Raw genomic sequence first — 19,566 nt, forward strand, 5'->3', positions numbered from 1 at the left:
TCAGAGGAAGAGTTCGCCCTGGTGTTCCTGAATAAGCATCGGTGTAAGGGTAACAACCAAATTAAAAAGACATTCATAAATACCTCAGACAGTTTCGCTATTCCTATTGGTGGAGAGCGCGTCACGTGGGTGTGTATAAACCTTTTTTTATGACCGGTAAAAAGTGTTTATTCATGGGCGTGAAACGCCACCTTCCACCTGTTCTTATAAGACTGTTTCTTCATTCCTATTGGTCGAGAGCAACGGCTGAAACAGTTGTGCCACATCACATGATATGCGCGACGCGCACAGCATTCCCTTATAAGGAGTTGTTTACCCAGAGGGCGGCGGATTTCACAATCATAATGTTTTTTACCGAAAAGGTATTTATGAATGGGAATCGTGTGTTGAATCGGTTTTCAACTAGTGGTTTAAACCCGCCGAGGCCTGTTTCTTTACAATTTACCTCGACTTATCAAGAACCAGGCCTCGTTGGGATTAAACCACTAGTTGAAAACCTCTCTACCACACATTGATTCCCTTATTTAGATTGTGAGAAAAAGGTTTTGGTACATGTACCTTGTTATTGGCATCTTGCCAGTTGGCCATCTTGTCGGGGTTGCCCATGTCCTGCATCAGTTGCTTCCCAGTCAACACCGTTGGTGGAATACCTTCAATTATACAAAAAAATTGTTATTGTTATACACTGTAGGGAGCATGGCACCAAAACACTGTTTATACATGTATAATAATAATAATAAAATTAATAATAATAATAATAATAATAATAATAATAATAATAATAATAATAATAATGGAAATTTATATAGCGCCTATCCATGTTAACATGCTCCTGGGCGCTGAACAATTAAAAGAAAACCTATTAAAATCCATGAAGTTAAAACACCCAAAAGAAAATGCAGTAAACATGTAAATGCAGAATTTGTACACAACAATCAATAATTAAAAAACACAGAAAATAAACCCTAGTTAAAAAGCTGGAATTGCTACAGAGAAAAAAGAAAAAAAAATATGTACCTGTGTAAAATAAGTAATATGTATGGGAGTGATAGTTATAGAGCTTCATGTATCTGTGAGTATTATTGTGTGTTAGACCATCTTTTCATACCTAAATGATTGCGATTTGTAGCTTTGGTCGGAACCATTGTAAAACCACTTATCTTCAAGTACGCGCTAATCCTCCAATCAGATTGGCAGAATGGAGTGGTGATAAAAACCTATATTGCACGGCTAATATCACTACCATGCGTCTTGTGTGTTCTATGTCACGCACCAAGTTTGCTTGAAGATAAATACGTTATCACACCCGCGCTCGTGGAAATACGGAAAATATAGCGCGTCTGCGTCCATTATCCAACTCGGCCATCGGCCTCGTTGGATATGGGACGCAGAAGCGCTATATTTTTCCGTATTCCAATCGCGCTTGTGATAACTTATAGTGTGTATTTGCCAGACAGCATTGACACACATGCATCCGCGTAGTCATATCGTATGTGATCCCCTTTTTGTGACCTTTGACTGTGCATTATACATGTACTAGGTGGTATTCTTGAGACTTTTTTCATTGTATTGTATGTGTGCTATGGGTTCGAAGAATTAAAGAACCTGTCAAGGAGAGATCTTATCATTTATCTACAAGTACGCGCTAAAACACCAATCAGAATTGCAGAATGGAGTGGTGATAAAAACCTATATTGCACGGCTAATACCACAACCTGCGTCTTGTGTGTTCTATGTCACGCTTGAAGATAAATACGTTATCACACGCACTCATGGAAATACGGAAAATATAGCGCGTCTGCGTCCATTGGATATGGGACGTAGAAGCACTGCGTCCCATATTCAACTAGGCCTTCGGCCTTGTTGGATATGGGACGCAGAAGCGCTATATTTTTCCGTATTCCACTCGCGCTTGTGTGATAACTTATAATATCTTAGACGCCATTGATTGGCTTGTTCATTTATTATCATTGATTGTATTTTGGGGAATGCTCGTTCTTTATTAATTAGAGGACCTGGTCTCCTTCCCGTGTCTCACTGAACACAAGTTATGGATGGTGCGTTTAACTAACAATCTGTGAGTTTGTCTGCGATCACCCCAACTGTATTTGCGTCTAGGAATGAATATTGCGGATTTGTTCGAACTGGGACGCAAGTAATGGATGGTGCGTTTAGCTTACAATCAGTGAGTTTATCCGATGCGATGTCCACCTTCTGCTTGAACTCCGGATCTTCGCTGTTATCAGCTTCCCGTTTAGCGACCTTCACCATGTTCTTGCCGCGTAGAGCAATGTTGGAGATACTAGAGGCAAAGGTCTGAGGGTCGTGCTGCTTGACGGCAGCCTTGGCTACCTCCGTCTGTTTCTTCATGCTTTCCTCTGAAAATACCCAAATAAATATTAAAGACAGTGGACACTACTGGTAGTTGTCAAAGACTAGTTGTCAACATATGCATAAAATAACAAACCTGTGAAAATTTGAGCTCAATCGGTCATCAAAGTTGCGAGATAATAATGACAGAAAAATAACCCTTGTCACACAAAGGTGTGTGCGTTTAGATGGTTGATTTCGAGACCTCAAGTTCTAAATCTGAGGTCTCGAAATCAAATATGTGGAAAATTACTTCGTTCTTGAAAACTATGTCACTTCAGAGGGAGCTGTTTCTCACAATGTTTTATACCATCATCCTCTCCCCATTACTTGTTATAAAGTAAGGTTTTATGCAAATAATTATTTTGAGTGATTAAGTTATAAAGGACAAGGCAAACAAAAAGGGTAAAATTTTTAATAATTGGTTGGTCGAGTTGCTCTGTGCGTTAAGCCGAAGACTTGTTACATGAATGGTGCGGGTTTGAGTCCTGAAGAATCTTATTTTGTGTGGGATAACATGCTTCTGAGCAACAGTGATTTAGTTTACCTTTGCTATTACACAGTATTGTAATGTTCTTTTGTTTGCTAGTTTTCTTGCGTCCATCCTAGATTAACTTCTTGTACTTGCTTGCTCCCCTCATACACTCATTGTTCATTGTTCCAGTTGTCCTTAATTTCATCCACATATTTGTATTTTGCTGTTCAGTCTGTTTTGAGGCTAGGCCTGTGAATATGTTTTGCCGGGGATCGCATCCAAAATTATTTACAACATTACTCACAAATGGGGGTTGTTGGTTCAAATCCTGCCCAAACCATGCATGCTACATGTATTAAACCAGGTTACATGTACTTGACCACTAGACATGCTAGACCACTGAGCGCCAGTGGCAACAGTTAGAATACTGTATTCAGCCGTGACACTTGTGTCCTTAAGCAAGACACTTAACCATTGCTTCGTCCTTCGGATGGGACGTAAGGCCATTGGTCCCATGTGTTGTGTAACGCATGTACATGTAAAAGAACCCAGTGCACTTTTCGAAAAGAGAAGGGGTTCGCCCTGGTGTTCCTGGCTGTGGCTGCTGTATGCGTTGTAGCACCTTGTAATCCCTTATAAGGTGCTAAATAATGGGTCTCAGAATTCATCGCTGTAATAACCTATCTTTCTAAAAGCTTGTATATACTCAGCGCCTTGAGTACCTTTTTTGGTAGATACATGTGCTATATAAGACTTCAATATTATTATTATTATAACATACAGTAGAAGGGTTCAAATTCCATCTGAATCGTGCATGCTAAACCAGATGACTACTAACACACTGAGTACTAGTGGCAACAGTTTGGATACTGTAATGTGCAGAGGGTACAGCAAAGAAACAAGAGGGGTTCAAATCCAACCAGTTTAGGCAAGTTGACTGACCTTTCATGAATGCAGGTACATCCAGTGAGGATATCAGCTTCATGTACAAACTGGGGGTTGTGGGTTCGAATCCCGCCAGTGTAGGCATATTGACCTAAACATTAGAGGTTTGAATCACACCTGTGTAGGCAACTTGACTCACCTGATGCTTTCATAAATGCAGGTACATCCAGTGAGGATGTTAGCTTAGCGTCGAGCTCCCTCATTGACCCCTCCCATTCCTTCTTCATGAAGTCAAGATGGGACGCTGCAACCTGTTAACCATCAACACCAAAACAGTTCAGTTGAAAATCAGGGCTCATTTTCATAGAGCTGATTAAAGGCACTGGACACTTTTGGTAATTACTCAAAATAATTATTAGCATAAAACGGCGAAACGGCTCCCTCTGAAGAAACATAGTTTTCAAGAAAGGAAGTAATTTTGCACGAATTTGATTTTGTGACCTCAGAATTCAATTTTAAGGTCTCAAAATCAAGCATCTGAAAGCACACAACTTCGTGTGACAAGGGTGTTTTTCCTTTCATGGTTATCTCGCAACTCCGACGACCAATCGAGCTCAAATTTTCACAAGTTTGTTATTTTATGCATATGTTGAGATTCACCAAGTGAGAAGACCGATCTTTGACAATTACCAAAGGTGTCCAATGTCTTTAACCATCAACACCAAAACAGTTCAGTTGAAAATCAGGGCTCAATTTCATAGCGCATGGAGCTGCTTAAGCAGTAATTAACGCTTTGCAAATCTCTTTGCTAAGCAAAATTTGAGTGCGGGACTAGTTGCAATAACGAAAACTTTATGGAACGTTTGATAAGCACTTTTTTTCAGTGCTTAGCACCCTTTCGGGCTTACAAGATTTAAGAAATTGGGCCCAGATCCCCATTTTATTAGAGCTACTCTTAAAAGAGAAAATATTGCTTGGAAATTGACTGCTAAGCAAAAACGAGCAGGATACCATTCATTGATGCTGTGTGACATACTGTAGTTCTGTTGAGCTTAGCTACTTTTCGTGCTTACGCAGCTTTCTATGAAATTGGCACAGAGCGGGTACCTGCTATTAAATAATTCAGATTACCTTGTTGCCGGGGTTGACCAATACAATTCGTGCGGCAGAGATCACTTGAGGAGTCAGCTCCTTAACCTGTACAAAACACAACAAAATGTCAAAGGTCAGTAAATGAACAAAATTGCAACAGCAAAACCTGTGCCTATCCAGGGGCAGTGGGAATGACCCCCAACCACTTGTAAAAAAACAAAACAAACAAGAAAACTTGACAAATACCAAAGAGAAGAATCAATCTGTTTAATACATGTCGTGTATCCTCGGTGTTCCTGGCTGGATTGGCAGCTTAATGCGCCACATAAACCAGTAGTTGGTGCTAAGGACATGGTCTTGTATCTCAAAACTTCGTCCCACTACTTGCAGTAATAATACCTGGCGCTTTGACACCCAAATGCTCCCTGGGCACCCTGACACCCAAATGCTCCCAATACATACATACATACATGTACATATAAACATTTATATGAGGCGCCTTTTTCCCAAGGTTACAGAGCGCCTACAGAAGATGCAACAAAGAAATCCAAACTCAAGATGTTCCAATGAAAAGTGAAATAAACCAATCAGCTATTTCTGTATAAATGAGTCTTTAGTAGTTTCTTGAATTGTTTATGTGAAGTTGCATGGCGAAGATGTGATGGTAATGAATTCCATAGATTTGGAGCAGCAGCAGAAAAAGCGCGTGAACCAGCTCTAGAGACGGTGCAATAATTCTCTGACACCCAAATGCTCCCTTGGCACCCAACACCCGATTCTCCCTTGGCACCTCGTCACCCAAATGCTCCCCAAGTAACCCCCGACACCAAAATGCTTCCCAGGCACCCGACACACAATGCTCCCAGGGCACCCTAAAATGCCCAGAAGCTTTCCTGTCACTCGGCACCCAAATATTCCCAAGCCACCATACACCCAAATGCTTCCCAGGCACCCGACACCCCAAATGCTCCCTTGGCACCCAACTGCCAATTCTCCCTTGGCACCCAACACCCAATTGTCCCTTGGCACCCAACTGCCAATTCTCCTATGGCACCCCGACACCCTAATGCTCCCTTGGCACCCAACAACCAATTCTCCCTTGGCACCCCGACACCCAATTCTCCCTTGGCACCCGACACCCAATTCTCCCTTGGCACCCAACACCCAATTCTCCCTTGGCACCCAACTGCCAATTCTCCCTTGGCACCCCGACACCCAAATGCTCCCTTGGCACCCAACTGCCAATTCTCCCTTGGCACCCCGACACCCAAATGCTCCCCAAGTTACCCCCATAATGTTTTCCAGGCACCCAACACACAATGGTCCCACGTCACCCTAGATGCCCAGAAGCTTTCCTGTCACTCGGCACCCAAATATTCCCAAGCCACCCGACACCCAAATGCTCCCTGGGTACACTCCTACAAACCCTACAAATGCTCCCCAGGCACCCAACAACCAAATGCTCCCCTGAACACCCCAGACACCCAAATGCTCCCCAGGCACCCAACAACCAAATGCTCCCCTGAACACCCAGACACCCAAATGCTCCCCAGGCACCCAACAACCAAATGCTTCCCTGAACACCCCAGACACCCAAATGCTCCCCAGACACCCAAATGCTCCCCAGGCACCCAACAACCAAATGCTCCCCTGAACACCCAGACACCCAAATGCTCCCCAGGCACCCAAATGCTCCCCAGGCACCCAACAACCAAATGCTCCCCTGAACACCCAGACACCCAAATGCTCCCCAGGCACCCAACAACCAAATGCTCCCAAGGGCACCAAGTACCCAGAGTCTCCCGGGCACCCCCGTGACACCACAAGACATCCCTAACAACCCCAAAGACTAACCTGATTGCTAAGGCGATTGATCTCATCCACAGTATCTTTATCTGCATCTGCGATGTCGGCAAAGCGTGCTGCGGTGTCGGCCGCCTTGTTAGTATTCGTCAGAAATATTTGCGCTCTGCTCGTAAAAGTACCCTCACGGTTCGGGGTTCCTGAAAGTAATAGGAAAGAGCATGTAATGCAATCAACAGAAAAACCAATGTTGAATCCTAGGACCTTTTAAAGTAGGAACTTAAACTGTAAGACTCAATCAAACAACATGGTGATGAAATTTGAGGCAGTTCGCCGTAACTTCATCTGGTGTCTACTTGCTAGGTAGGTTTTGTTCTTGGTTTATGTGCTACTACTTTCGGAATTCGGGAGACATCTTAGTTCTGAAAAGAACTGTCCTGCTTTTGATCTACAACCTGGGCTGAAGGTAGAATTTTGACCAAGACTACTACTTTAGCTTTTAGTGGATGTTAATAACTTCACTACCGCGTGTGAGTTCTTAATTGGTCTCAAAGTTTTGACCAGCTTGCTCTAGTCATCGTCAGTCTGTTGATGCTTGCTCAAGGCAAGTTCTCGGCGTAATTCACAGCCCTCAAAGTGTGACGTCAGATGTTCAGGCTACACATACCTTCCGGTGCCAGCGCAGCTTCCTGTAGTTTCTGCACGGCTGCCATGGGGTCCAAGAAGTCGGACGACACCTGGCCCATCACGATCTCCGTCATCTTCTCCTTCAACTTGCCAAGTTTCTCAGACAACTTCTTAGCGGCTGCTTCTGCTTGCGGAGTATTCCCCTAGGAAAAAAACCAAAATAAATACAGATAGACCACACAAATCGTTTCACCCTCTTAGCATGTGTTGGCTTCTTTCGCCTTACCGAAAGTTTCCGATAAACAACTCATTTAGCTCGATCGCGTCACATAAATTTGTCTAGTTAACCATACCTGGCCTTTATCGCACAGGTCCTTGAGTTGTTTGGCCAAGGCTTCTGTCTCATTACAGAGACGGAGTAGCTCATTCCGCTGAGCCAGGTCATCGCAGGTTGCAGCGATCTTACGTCCGGTTTCAATGATGTCCTTGATGGCGCGATAACCTGATGGGTGACCAAAAATCAAACATGGAAGAATGAGTTTTTCCCTTAAAGACACTGGACACTATTGGTAATTGTCAAAGACTAGTCTTCACAGACAGTGTATCTCAACATATGCATAAAATAACAAACCTGTGAAAATTTTAGCTCAATCGGTCCGTCAAAATTGTGAGATAACAATGAAAAAAAAAACGCACTTGTCACACGAAGTTGTGTGCTTTCTGATGCTTGATTTCGAGACCTCAAATTCTAAACTTGGGGTTTCGAAATCAAATTCGTTGGAAATTACTTCTTTCTCGAAAACTACGTCACTTCAGAGGGAGCTGTTTCTCACAATGTTTTATACCATCAACCTCTCCCTATTACTTGTAATCAAGAAAGGTTTTATGGTAGTAATTATTTTGAGTAAATACCAGTAGTGTTCACTGCCTTTAATAGGCGTGAGCATCCTATTGATCAAAATCACCCAAAACATCATCACAATAATTGGGTGGTTGGGATGGCGTCATGGTATCTTTCGTCACCGTCCACCTCTAGGACCCCGGTTTGAATCACGCTTGGGGCACTACCAGGATTGGGTTCCTGCCCGACTGAGTTCCTGCCCGAATGTGTGGGTTGTCCCTAGAATAATTCTCTGGGTTTTTCCTCCTGCATCTAAAATCCTCCTGCATCTAAAAGTACAGTGAATAAGTTCGTTTTTCTGAGAGTCATCGACTTAAAAACCAGAATAAATCAAAATAAACAATAAAGTACAAAGTCTTACCAACTCCGCGATCATCAACACCAGGGTTGTTCAACCATTCCTTAGCCTGGGCCATCTTCCCACCAGCAGTGTAGGCAAGCTTGCCCATGCTGCTCTTCAATACCTCGGCTATGGCAGCATCGATCTGTGCTTGTAGATTGGCCAGTTTACCATTGATGGCACTAGCAAGCTGCAAGGCGCGTGGGCTATTCCCCTGTGTATGACAAAATGAAGAAATGATGGTATTGTAGAGTTGAAGTTACTTAATTAAAAAATACTGGAAAAATTTGACCCTCCATCTCGTCAACCAAGCTCTGTAAGGCACCGCCGACAATGGTAAACAAAATGGTAGAACCATCAAAGTAGGACTTGGAGGGGGGGAAGGGGGGGCGGTATGACGTACCTGGCCCTTGGCCCTGAGGTCAGCGAGTTCATTGGTCATGGCAGTGATCTCGTCAATAGCTTGCTCTATTGCTGCCCTCTGTGGCCCGTCCAGACCGCTGGCAACCTTCCGAGCGTCCTCAAGAATACGTCGTAGAGCTTTCTCACCTGTGGGTTACAAAAGTAGAAATTACTTAGCAGAAACGGGTTGCTGGACACCAGTCCATTAAGTTTACATTGTTGTGGCTGGTGCCCCACCCATATTTTTGGCATAGACATTTTCTAATCAGTGTTTTCTATGTTAACAGCTTTATGAAATCTTTAAGCACAGAAACCCGCTAATAACAGAAAATTGTTGTGAGTGGTGCCCAACTCTTTTTATTTATTTTGCTGAGCAGTATTTTCTGCTCAACAGCTTTACAAAACTTGTATTAGGGCTCAGTTTCAGAAAGCTGGCACGTACACAAATTTGCTTAGCACAGCAAAATGTTGCTAAACAGAGACAGATTACCAGCTGAAATGCCACATAAATTACACTGTTGTGACTTATGTCCTGCTGTGGGGCAAACTCTCGGCAAAGACTCAAGGCAGTTTTGGGGCTCTTTTTGGAGTGTCATTGCAGCTGTTCATTGGATGAAAGGCACCAGAGGCAATCAGTAAAGGGGCACCAGGGACAATCAGTGAAGGGGCACCAGGGGCAATCAGTGAAGAGGAACCAGGGGCAATCAGTGAAGGGGAACCAGGGGCAATCAGTGAAGGGTCACCAGGGGCAATCAGTGAAATGGCACAATGGAAAATCAGTAAAGGGGCACCAGGGGCAATCAGTGAAGGGGCACCAGGGGCAATCAGTGAAGGGGCACCCGGGGCAATCAGTCAAGGGTCACCAAGGGCAATCAGTCAAGGGGCACCAGGGACAATCAGTGAAATGGCACCAGGGGCAATCAGTGAAGAGGAACCAGGGGCAATCAGTGAAGGGGAACCAGGGGCAATCAGTGAAGGGGCACCAGGGGAAATCAGTGAAATGGCACAATGGAAAATCAGTAAAGGGGCACCAGGGGCAATCAGTAAAGGGGCACCAGGGGCAATCAGTGAAGGGGCACCAGGGGCAATCAGTGAAAGGGCACCAGGGGCAATCAGTGAAGGGGCACCAGGGGCAATCAGTGAAGGGGCACCAGGGGCAATCAGTGAAATGGCACAATGGAAAATCAGTAAAGGGGCACCAGGGGCAATCAGTCTTACCCATGCCACCGGGTGCTGCGTTGGGATCACCTAGCCAGCCTCTTGCCTTCTCCATGTTGTTCCTGATGTGGTTCTGAGCGGCACGCAGACCAGTCACGTCATCCACTCGGAAACTATCATCGTCCTAGGGTGACAAAATAGAGGATAAAGGCCGAGTCACACTGCATGCAGCGATAACGAAAACGATATCAATAACGACGCAAAGAGAACGCATTCTATTGGTTGAAATGCTCCACGCTGAATACGTCCACGCTTATTCAACCAATCGTGGGCGTGCATTTTAATCGTTCTCGTTTTCGTTCTCTTTACCCGGGCCTGTGTGATTGGGCCTTTAGCCCCTCTCTATAGAAATAACACTGATATTTCAGGTGGCCAATCTTCCTTACTTGAAGCTGAGAAGCCAAGATGTGACGAACGCAGCCACAAAGTGTTTTAGCCCTAGGAATGCAAGGGGGCCATTGGCAGCCAGCCACATCCAACCATGCAACATAGATGGAAGCCGGTCTTAATAGCAAGGCACTTAACCATTGCTTCGCCCTTCGGATGGGACTTAAAGCCATTGGTCCCGTGTGTTGTGTAAAGCATGTAAAAGAACCAAGCGCACTTACCGAAAAGAGAAGGGGTTCGCCATATTTGGGCCAAGAATTCATAACTTCAATAACTTATCTTTCTGTAAAAATGTATGTGTACTAAGCGCCTTGAGTACCTTTTTGGTAGATACATGCGCTATAAGACTCTGATATTTTATTATATTTGTATTTGGGCGTAGGCAATGATGGCATGTAACTCAACTCACCACAGCTAGCAGAACGCGTATGATCTCCTGAATATGATAGATCATTTTACTGGCAATGTACGTACGATTCTCCCAGGCTTCTTGCTTGCCTGGTTTATCTGTAAAATTAATGGAGAAAATAGAATTACATGTAGCTTAGCTGTTGTGTTGCACTCGTGTTCCAACCAAAATGACCTATGGTGTAAGTGCAAAATCGAGTTTAAATGGCCTGATGTTTCGACCCATTTTACATGCTACAACTGAGACGATATTAGTTTGGTGAAATGTTTTACTCATTTCTCAAAAACTACAGCCCCCTTAGAAAGTAATATTTTAAGGGAAGCTTTCTACCATCATTTGCTTCAAACCATGTAAGTTTAATCTAAATCTGTGGACATTATGTTTTATTTAACTGAAAGAAACGCACGACTCTTACAGTAAAAAAGGTTTCTACTGTGGTAAAAAAACTAATTGCTGTTCCCAGATTTTTAAATCATAAATCAGAAGTCATTTAGAGTGTCATGGCCGAGTGGTTAAAAGCATCGAATTCAAGTTCTGGTGCTAAGTCACCAGAGTGTGGGTTCGAATCCCGGTCAGGACACTTGTGTCCTTGAGCAAGACACTTCACTATAATTGCTTCTCTTCACCCAGGGGTATAAATGGGTACCTGCAAGGGTAGAGGTTGATATTGTGAATGAAAAAGCCTTTGGAGCGATATAAACTGTTTCCCAGGCTGTATACTCCCAAGGGAGCTGAGAAACATTAAACAGGGATGTTATTGGCCCCATGACCAGGGCACTAATGTAAAGCGCATTGCTACGATTATTGTGAAATGCGCTATATAAGAATTGGTTATTATTATTATTATTTGTTATTTGTTTCAAGTAGAGTGAGCCTGAAACTAGTTTAAGAAAAAGTCTGTCCCGAGCAAATGAACGGTTAATCAGGGCGGTGTATACATAAGGTTTCACTGGGCTGCCGTTATACTTACTGTCCTGTACGATAAAGACGTAGATCTTCATGCTAGAGACCAGTAAGGGGATAAGCTTCTGGAACTGTTCGGTGTGTTGAGCGAGTTGAGCGGCATGGGACGCGTTGATCAACTCTTCCCTGCGTGCTGATACCTGACCATTCATGCTGGTCGCTCCGGGGGTAAGACTCTGTAATTAAACATAGATGATATTAGCCTCATCAACAAACAAAAAAATTAAATTATAAACAGTAGCTATCATTATACATACAAGTCAGAAGGGCAAAACTTAGGATTGGGTTAAGCCGTGGCTTTTGTACCCTATACCTACATGTATCAACAGACTAAAATTACAAAGAGTAGCTATCATTATACGTAAGTCAGAAGGGCAAAACTTAGGATTGGGTTAAGCCGTGGCTTTTGTACCCTATACCTACATGTATCGACAGACTAAAACGTTGTATAGGACTCACAAAGACAAAGACAAGGGACAGACGGACACATGTACATTTGACTGGTATTCTGGAAATTTATGCTAAGCTCACAATTTGTAAGCAAAATTGTCTGCTCAATTGGGTCCTGTGCTCTGTACCAATTGACCGCAGCACGCTAAGAACAAAACAAAACAAATAAATTGTGCTGTACCTGAACGAAGGTCAGAATGTCTGCCATGGTGTCAACGACCTCCGACACGGCCAACAACTGAAGCACTTGCTCACAGATCTTGACGATCTTACGCACTTCGCTCTCGTCGAATACAAAGAGGAGATCAGAGGTGCCTTGAAGAATCCCTGCATTGAAAATGTAAATATCGTTTAGTAAGTGCGAAACAATCTCCTAAAGTCGTACTTTAATACGCGGAAGTTTGAAATTAAGTAGGATTGGAAACTTTGCACGGTGGAAGTTCAACTAAGAGAGGTTTGCAGCAACACCATGTGTAATGTCTTTTGAGTACTGTTGGTTAATAAAAATAATAATAATATGGAAGTCTTATATAGCGCACGTATCTACCAAACAAGGTACTCGAGGCGCTGAGTATATATACAAACTTTCAGAAAGATAGGTTATTGCAGTGATGAATTCTAAGACCCAATTATTTCATGTATTTAGCACAGGGTTTACAAGGTGCTACGGCGCATACGAACCCCTTCCCTTTTCAATAAGTGCACTGGGTTCTTTTACATGCGTTACACAACACATGGGACCAACGGCTTTATGTCCCATCCAAAGGACGAAGCAATGGTTAAGTGTCTTGCTGAAGGACACAATTGTCACGGCTGGGGATTCAAACCCACACTCTGCTGATCAGAAACACCTGAGTTAGAATTCGGTGCTCTTAACCGCTCGGCCACAAAATTTCCCGAAACAAACCGGTGGTTATGCTAAGACAATCAGAGCATACTGTTCGAAACGTCAAGTCGTTAAACACCATTTCTCTTCAGACCCATCACTACTCAAAAGAAATATTCACATGGTGTTATCGCAAACCTCTCAAAGTTTGAAATTGTCAAAATGTTATACCTCGATTAAAAAAGCCTGGATGTACAAACAAAACAAGTAGGGCGTGTTATGGCCAAACAGTCTAGTTCACTGGACCCAAGCTCTGGTGTTTCAGCAGTAGACTGCTCGGCCACGACACACCACGACAGCCCACAATACACTACAACACACAACAACAGACCACGATACACCACGATATCCTGCACCAACCTCTAGCTCCATCAATGAGCTTCTTCCTAGCCGGTACAGAGTACGGGTCGGCTTGTAACATGTGACTTGCGTCCACCAATAACCCGGAAGACCGCTCCACCATCTGAAACGTAGGCGGCATCTCACGGCGTAGTATCTCATCTTTGCTGGTACTTGCAGTCTGTTTACCGACCTAGAACAGTTGGGATTCAAAGTGGAGATGTTAAGGAAGGTTGAGGGCACAATGCACTGTACCTCGGGTGGGAATCGAACCTATGACCATGGATCCCACATTTCTTTGTGGCCAGATCAAGAAACATTTCCCACCGAATTGCTTTCACTGGTATACATGTAGTGCTTGATACAGATAGAAAATTGTTAGTCATTTGCAAGCAAAACGATGAAAAAAAGGCAGTGTACAAAACACATAGTCTCTATCGGTCATGCTTGTTGGGAAAAACACTCTAATGATGAATGCGAGTGTACTCAAGAGCCACATACCTATACATGTACATGTATGTTGCGAAACAAAATCCAACACGCGGCTGACGTGAACGGATACGGTTATCATATCCGTATCTGTATCTGTATCCGCACGCTTGCAAAACCTCTCTATACAAGATTGAAACCAACAGAGGGTTCCAATTACCAAACAAATACAATTCCTTCGAATAGAATTTGAAGCCAAAAGGAAGAATCTGTGCAGGAAGTGGTTCTTTACAAATATGTAAGTTAATGAAGTAATGAAGTAAGCCAGAAAGACCAGCCAGACTTTTCACCGGCATTTGGCCAGCAGACAACCGGGTCCAATGTCATAGGGATGTTTATCATAAAAAGTAACCCAAGCACATAATACCAAATTAAAGGCACTGGACACTGTTGGTAGTAACGCAAAATATATAGTTATTTGCACACAAACTTCCTTGGTAATGAGCTAGTTTTTGTGCTTACATCTTTATGAAATCTGGCACAGTGCAATTTTTTCAACATCCTAAATGCACAATTCAAATAAATATGGGTCTGCATATTTTTGTGTGAGTTAGCTTATTGAGTTGTGATGATACTCAATCAAAAATGCATTGAATTTGACCTTCTGACTATTGCAAAAAATGCCTCTCTGGAATGTAGAGATTGTTGTTGTTGTTGATATCAAATTATGCCAGGTTTCAAATTTCAATCTGAAAGATTATGACATAAAATAGAATACATTCTATTGGTTGCATTGCTCCGCGCAGAGTATGCCCAAGCTCATTCAACCAATCAAGGGTGTGCATTTTTATAGTCCTCATTTTCGTTCTTGTTATCGGGCCTGTGTGACCGGGCGTTTAGGACAAGTTTACTTCCGTATCTATGGATGTTAGGACACATTAAGCCCATCCTAAGTTAGGACGAGATACTCCTCTTAACTTGTTATAGGATTTATTCTAGCGTGTCGTGAAATCGGCTGCTGCCTCCTTCCCGTGTCTCTACATTTTAAAAGAATATTCTCGGTTTGATTTTTGAGTCCTTACAGCTACGAGGTTGCTGACAGCTTGGGCGACGATCTGGATTGGCGACGTCAGATCTGACATAGCATTTCCATCTTCAGCTTGTTCATGAAGGATCACAAGTTGTCCAACCTGAAGGAAAGGAAATGTATTTGTTAAAGCAATCGCACAACATCGGTAAACAGTATTGTCCAAAGGCCAACACAGATGTATCACAACTTATATATACAAAATAACAAACCTATGAAAATTTAGACTCAATAGGTCATCGAAGTCTGGAGAAAATTTGAGAAAACCCACCCTCGTTTCCGCACATTTCGCAGTGTAATGACATGTGTTTAAAATAAATCCGTTATTCTCGATATCGAGAATTGCTAATTGTTTGAATGTTTCCTCAAAAAGTAAAGCATTTCATGGAATAATATTTCAAGAGAAGTCTTTCACCATTACCTTCCTGTAAACCCTGTAAGTTATTTGTTTATTATTTTAATTATTGTTCTGTTCAGAAAGTGTCCGATGGCTTTAAACTCTCAAATAAAATAAAATGAAATACTTGTATTCAAACAACAGGCCTAATACATGTACTTTATGAAGGCAACGAAAGCGGTTGCCTCCATGCCCCCCTAGTCATTGCCTTGGTGCCCCTTGAAATGCTCCAGTAGAGTTTAAAACTTCCTCACAGGGTGCCCTTTACCAAGGAGAAAGGTCTTGGTGCCCTTGCCCTTTTAAAAACGAAGCATACAGGCCTGCTTGTACAATATATTATCGTCAAGTTCAGGTACACACTAATCCTCCAATCAGATTGGCAGAATGGAGTGGTGATAAAAACCTATATTGCACGGCTAATATCACTACCATGCGTCTTGTGTGTTCTATATCACGCGCCAATTTTCTTGAAGATAAATAAGTTATCACACGCGCGCTCGTGAAAATACGGAAAATATAGCGCGTCTGCGTCCCATATCCAACTCAGCCTTCGGCCTCGTTGGATGTGGGACCCAGAAGCGCTATAATTTTTCCGTATTCCACTCGCGCTTGTGTGATAACTTATATTGTCAATGAATGTTGTGATTTAAACTTGACACATAGATTTAGTGTAATTTGATAGCGTACATTCATTTCAATCCTCTGGTTTTCAATAAACATCAGTTTTTACCGGTAAATTTTATTTTTAGTGTACCGATAACTGTCTATAATTACTTTTTAAATGTATTTTCTGTATGGTTTTAAATGGATTGATATTGTTTAAAAATTGTTTTAAAAGCACACAGGAGCATGTTTCATGGATGAACGCTATAATTGTTATTATTACGCATGGTACATCTTAAATTTTGAACAAGTACATTCATTCAATCCCTCTGGTGCATTAATCCAAAAACCATCACAAATTGATGGTACATGTACATGTAGATCCATCATAACTTATCATAAGTAAATTCATTCATTCAAAACCTCTAGTTTTCCACTCCAGAAACATCATTGGTTTTTTGGAAGAGTATGGTAGTACATTCATTCAAATTCTCTTAGTTTTAAAGTTTTAAAATAAAAAGTCTTTCAGCAATATATGCCCCTAAAGGAATGGTAGAGCAGGCCTGTATGCTTCGTTTTTGAAGGGGCAAGGGCACCAAGGCATTTTCTTCCTGGTAAAGGACACCCTATGGGCAATTCCATGAAGAAGTGGACATGACCTCAAAATTTAGAATTGGGTTTTTTAAGTAAAAATTAGGCTTATATTGTAGCATATACATAAAATATTCAGGAAAAAATGGTTTCAATGTCATGTCTTTGCAAGAAAGTTACAAAAAAATAATTTTTGTGCCAACAATGTTTTATCATGAAATTATGTGTAAAAAAGTTGTGCAACTTCAATTTACTACTGAAGGGGGAAGATAACAAGGTATCAAATCAATCTAGTCATATTTATTCATTGATTGGACCTACACATTGGCTGCAATCGTCAAAATTTGTGTTTGTGATAGATTCAGACCATCAATCTGTGAAGCTTGTACCCCCATTAAACCTTATGTAACGTAACTAACCAAAACTTCCAATTGTTTCTGCCTGTAGAGAAGGCAATCAATTAAAATGTTTATATCTTGAATTTTCCTACTTGGTGCAATCCTTAATTAAAATAAGGAAGGAAAAATCATAAAAATTGTACCATGTGGAAAATAGAAGCAGCCAAAAACTGTAACGTAACTAACTATGTAACGTAACTAACCGGACCGTAACGTAACTAACCGACATAAAGACTATTAAGATGCTGCTAAGTTGACACAAGCATAAGTTTTCAGCCATGTTGTAGAGTTTAAACAAGTTAGGGAAGTGTGATACTGTTCTTTGACCCACAATTCAACTTCTAGCAATGTTTTGTTTGCCATGTGCCTCATTTTGTCTGTATGCATATTATGTATGCAAGATCCATGCGCAACACCCCTGTCCTACAAGTTCATCTTCTTCAACTTTTGTGGTGAACTTTTTGGGGTAAGTTTGATGACAATAAAGTTACATGGTGTAATCCACATGAATTTTATTTTAAAGGGTTATCTTAAAGTTGTATTTCTCTTCTATATACTAAATTAATGAGAGTTTGTGTACAAGTGCTGCATGTGTATAATTCTAACATTGTTCATCAGGTACATACATATGTGTATAGTTACAAAAATTGCAATTTTCAAAAAAGTTGATTGACTTTGTTCCTTATTTTTATGTCCATAGATCAAACTGGCCATTTTCAAACAAGGAAAAGCAATTAGCAACACTAAGAAAACATAAAGGCAGCTAGTCACTACAAAAAAATACAAGGAGAAAAAGGCAGTGGCCGTCCAGACATTTTGTGACATAAGAAACAGCGAGAGATTTTGCTGTCTAATCGTCAACAATATCAGCTTGTATGTAAGGGGGAAGCAAACTCATTATAAGCTTGTTGCCCTGTGCAAACAGACCATGGGATGCGATTAGTGTGAAAAAAACAAAAACATTTTGATGTGCATCTCGTAGAGATATTTTAAAGGACAAAGCACAAAAAAAAGTAGGACCGGAACGTGTTCAAAAGGTTTAATATTATAATAAGTCTTCCTTTGTACATGGATAATCAAAGGCTTTAGGTATTAATTAGGGAGGGGGTACATGTATGTAGTAGAAGGGCAAAGAGGAACTGGTGTTGGTAGGTCAGGGTGGGGTTAGGAAAGGAGGGAGGGTGTGATGAAGAGAGAGAGAGACTGCCCATTTAAGCATTAAGCTGAAAAGCATTGTGGAGCGTGACAGCTGTACTTCAAGAGCAGCACAAGATTGAAATTCGCTGGACTTTCTTCTGCACCTCCCATGGCAAAGGTCATGTGGATGGCATGGGAGGGGCAGTGAAACATCTTATGTAAAATGGCCCACTCAAAATGTTTGTATCTTCTATACGAGGGACAAAATGATTTTCAAGCTAGATGTGCCAGAAAATGTCAACAATCACGAGCATTTCAAAATTTCTGTTTAACTGTAAGATTAGTGTCCATGACCAAGAGTCAAGACAAGCGACTCATTTAACATCCTTTCTATTGTTTTGTTTTCTTTGGTATCTATGTAAGAGAGAAATTCACTTGGTTTATTGTGACTTTAAAATACTACATGGCTTATGAATGTAAAGGAACAAGTTTATATGTTACAGATATAAACATTTTGTAATATATGTGACCTGGGTTAATGATATGGCGAGGTAATGGCTTTTTATACCTTTTTTGCAATTTTGTTACCAAATATTACTTTATTCCATTGTTTTTTGCTTAATTGATTTGTATATAGTGTAGTATTGCATACTAGTTACTAATATAGACCATATTAGAGCTGTGAGTGAAGTACAAAGGGTGTATCACAAATAATATTAGTCACGGACAAAGTGTAACGTAACTAACTGTAACGTAACTAACCATGATTTTGGGGCAATGCCTGGAACTGATATGAGTTATTTTATTTTTTCCCCTACCAAAACACTTGCTAGTACCCTTGTAGTTATAGAAATAGTAAAGTTTGTTTCAGCTGTACCCTGTTTGAGGAAACTTTTTGTTCAAAGACATGCATTTTTTTTCCATGTCCCTTTTTTGTAACGTAACTAACCAAAATTAAACTGATCATAACAACGGAATAAATGTGTCTAGAAGTTTGTAATTTTGTTGTATATTAGGTCTAACCAAGATGTAGCCATGGTACAAAAATGGAGACTTGATAGGCTTTCATGTTAATATTGGAGATCACAGAGCTGTGCTAAGCAGCTAAAAGTGTAACGAAACTAACCGTGGAATTGCCCCTATGAGGAAATTGTAAATTTCCACTGGAGCATTTCAAGGGCACCAAGGCAATGACAAGGGGCAACGGAGGCAATTGCCTCCGCTGCATCCATGGAGTATCAGGCCTGGTAGAGCATTTGGTCTTTGGAAGAGTTGGCTATTCCTATTTTCTGTTTATTTATCTATTAAAACATCATAAAGGGATGGTGCACTATTGCTTTTGGGAAGAGCACTATTCATTCCAAACCTCTAAATTTC

At 41.6% G+C, this 19,566-nt stretch overlaps 1 protein-coding gene across 11 annotated transcripts in view; it reads right to left on the bottom strand.

Annotated features, from left to right (window-relative positions):
* The window catches only part of LOC139942473 (vinculin-like), a 52,559-nt gene that overhangs the window by 27,496 nt on the left and 5,497 nt on the right, over positions 1 to 19,566 (bottom strand). For all 11 annotated transcript variants that reach the window (XM_071939265.1, XM_071939264.1, XM_071939273.1 and 8 more), the window contains exons 2-16: positions 15,059 to 15,166; positions 13,569 to 13,740; positions 12,504 to 12,649; positions 11,880 to 12,048; positions 10,910 to 11,007; positions 10,114 to 10,237; positions 8,897 to 9,042; positions 8,515 to 8,707; positions 7,606 to 7,754; positions 7,293 to 7,455; positions 6,677 to 6,825; positions 4,862 to 4,927; positions 3,930 to 4,041; positions 2,181 to 2,378; positions 559 to 650 (exon numbers count right to left, since the gene is read on the bottom strand). In XM_071939265.1, coding sequence (XP_071795366.1) covers positions 559 to 650; positions 2,181 to 2,378; positions 3,930 to 4,041; positions 4,862 to 4,927; positions 6,677 to 6,825; positions 7,293 to 7,455; positions 7,606 to 7,754; positions 8,515 to 8,707; positions 8,897 to 9,042; positions 10,114 to 10,237; positions 10,910 to 11,007; positions 11,880 to 12,048; positions 12,504 to 12,649; positions 13,569 to 13,740; positions 15,059 to 15,166 — 2,085 coding nt within the window. The remainder of the gene's footprint in view (positions 1 to 558; positions 651 to 2,180; positions 2,379 to 3,929; positions 4,042 to 4,861; positions 4,928 to 6,676; positions 6,826 to 7,292; positions 7,456 to 7,605; positions 7,755 to 8,514; positions 8,708 to 8,896; positions 9,043 to 10,113; positions 10,238 to 10,909; positions 11,008 to 11,879; positions 12,049 to 12,503; positions 12,650 to 13,568; positions 13,741 to 15,058; positions 15,167 to 19,566) is intronic.

Source organism: Asterias amurensis, chromosome 10 (assembly GCF_032118995.1).
Source record: "Asterias amurensis chromosome 10, ASM3211899v1".
Taxonomy (NCBI): domain Eukaryota; kingdom Metazoa; phylum Echinodermata; class Asteroidea; order Forcipulatida; family Asteriidae; genus Asterias; species Asterias amurensis.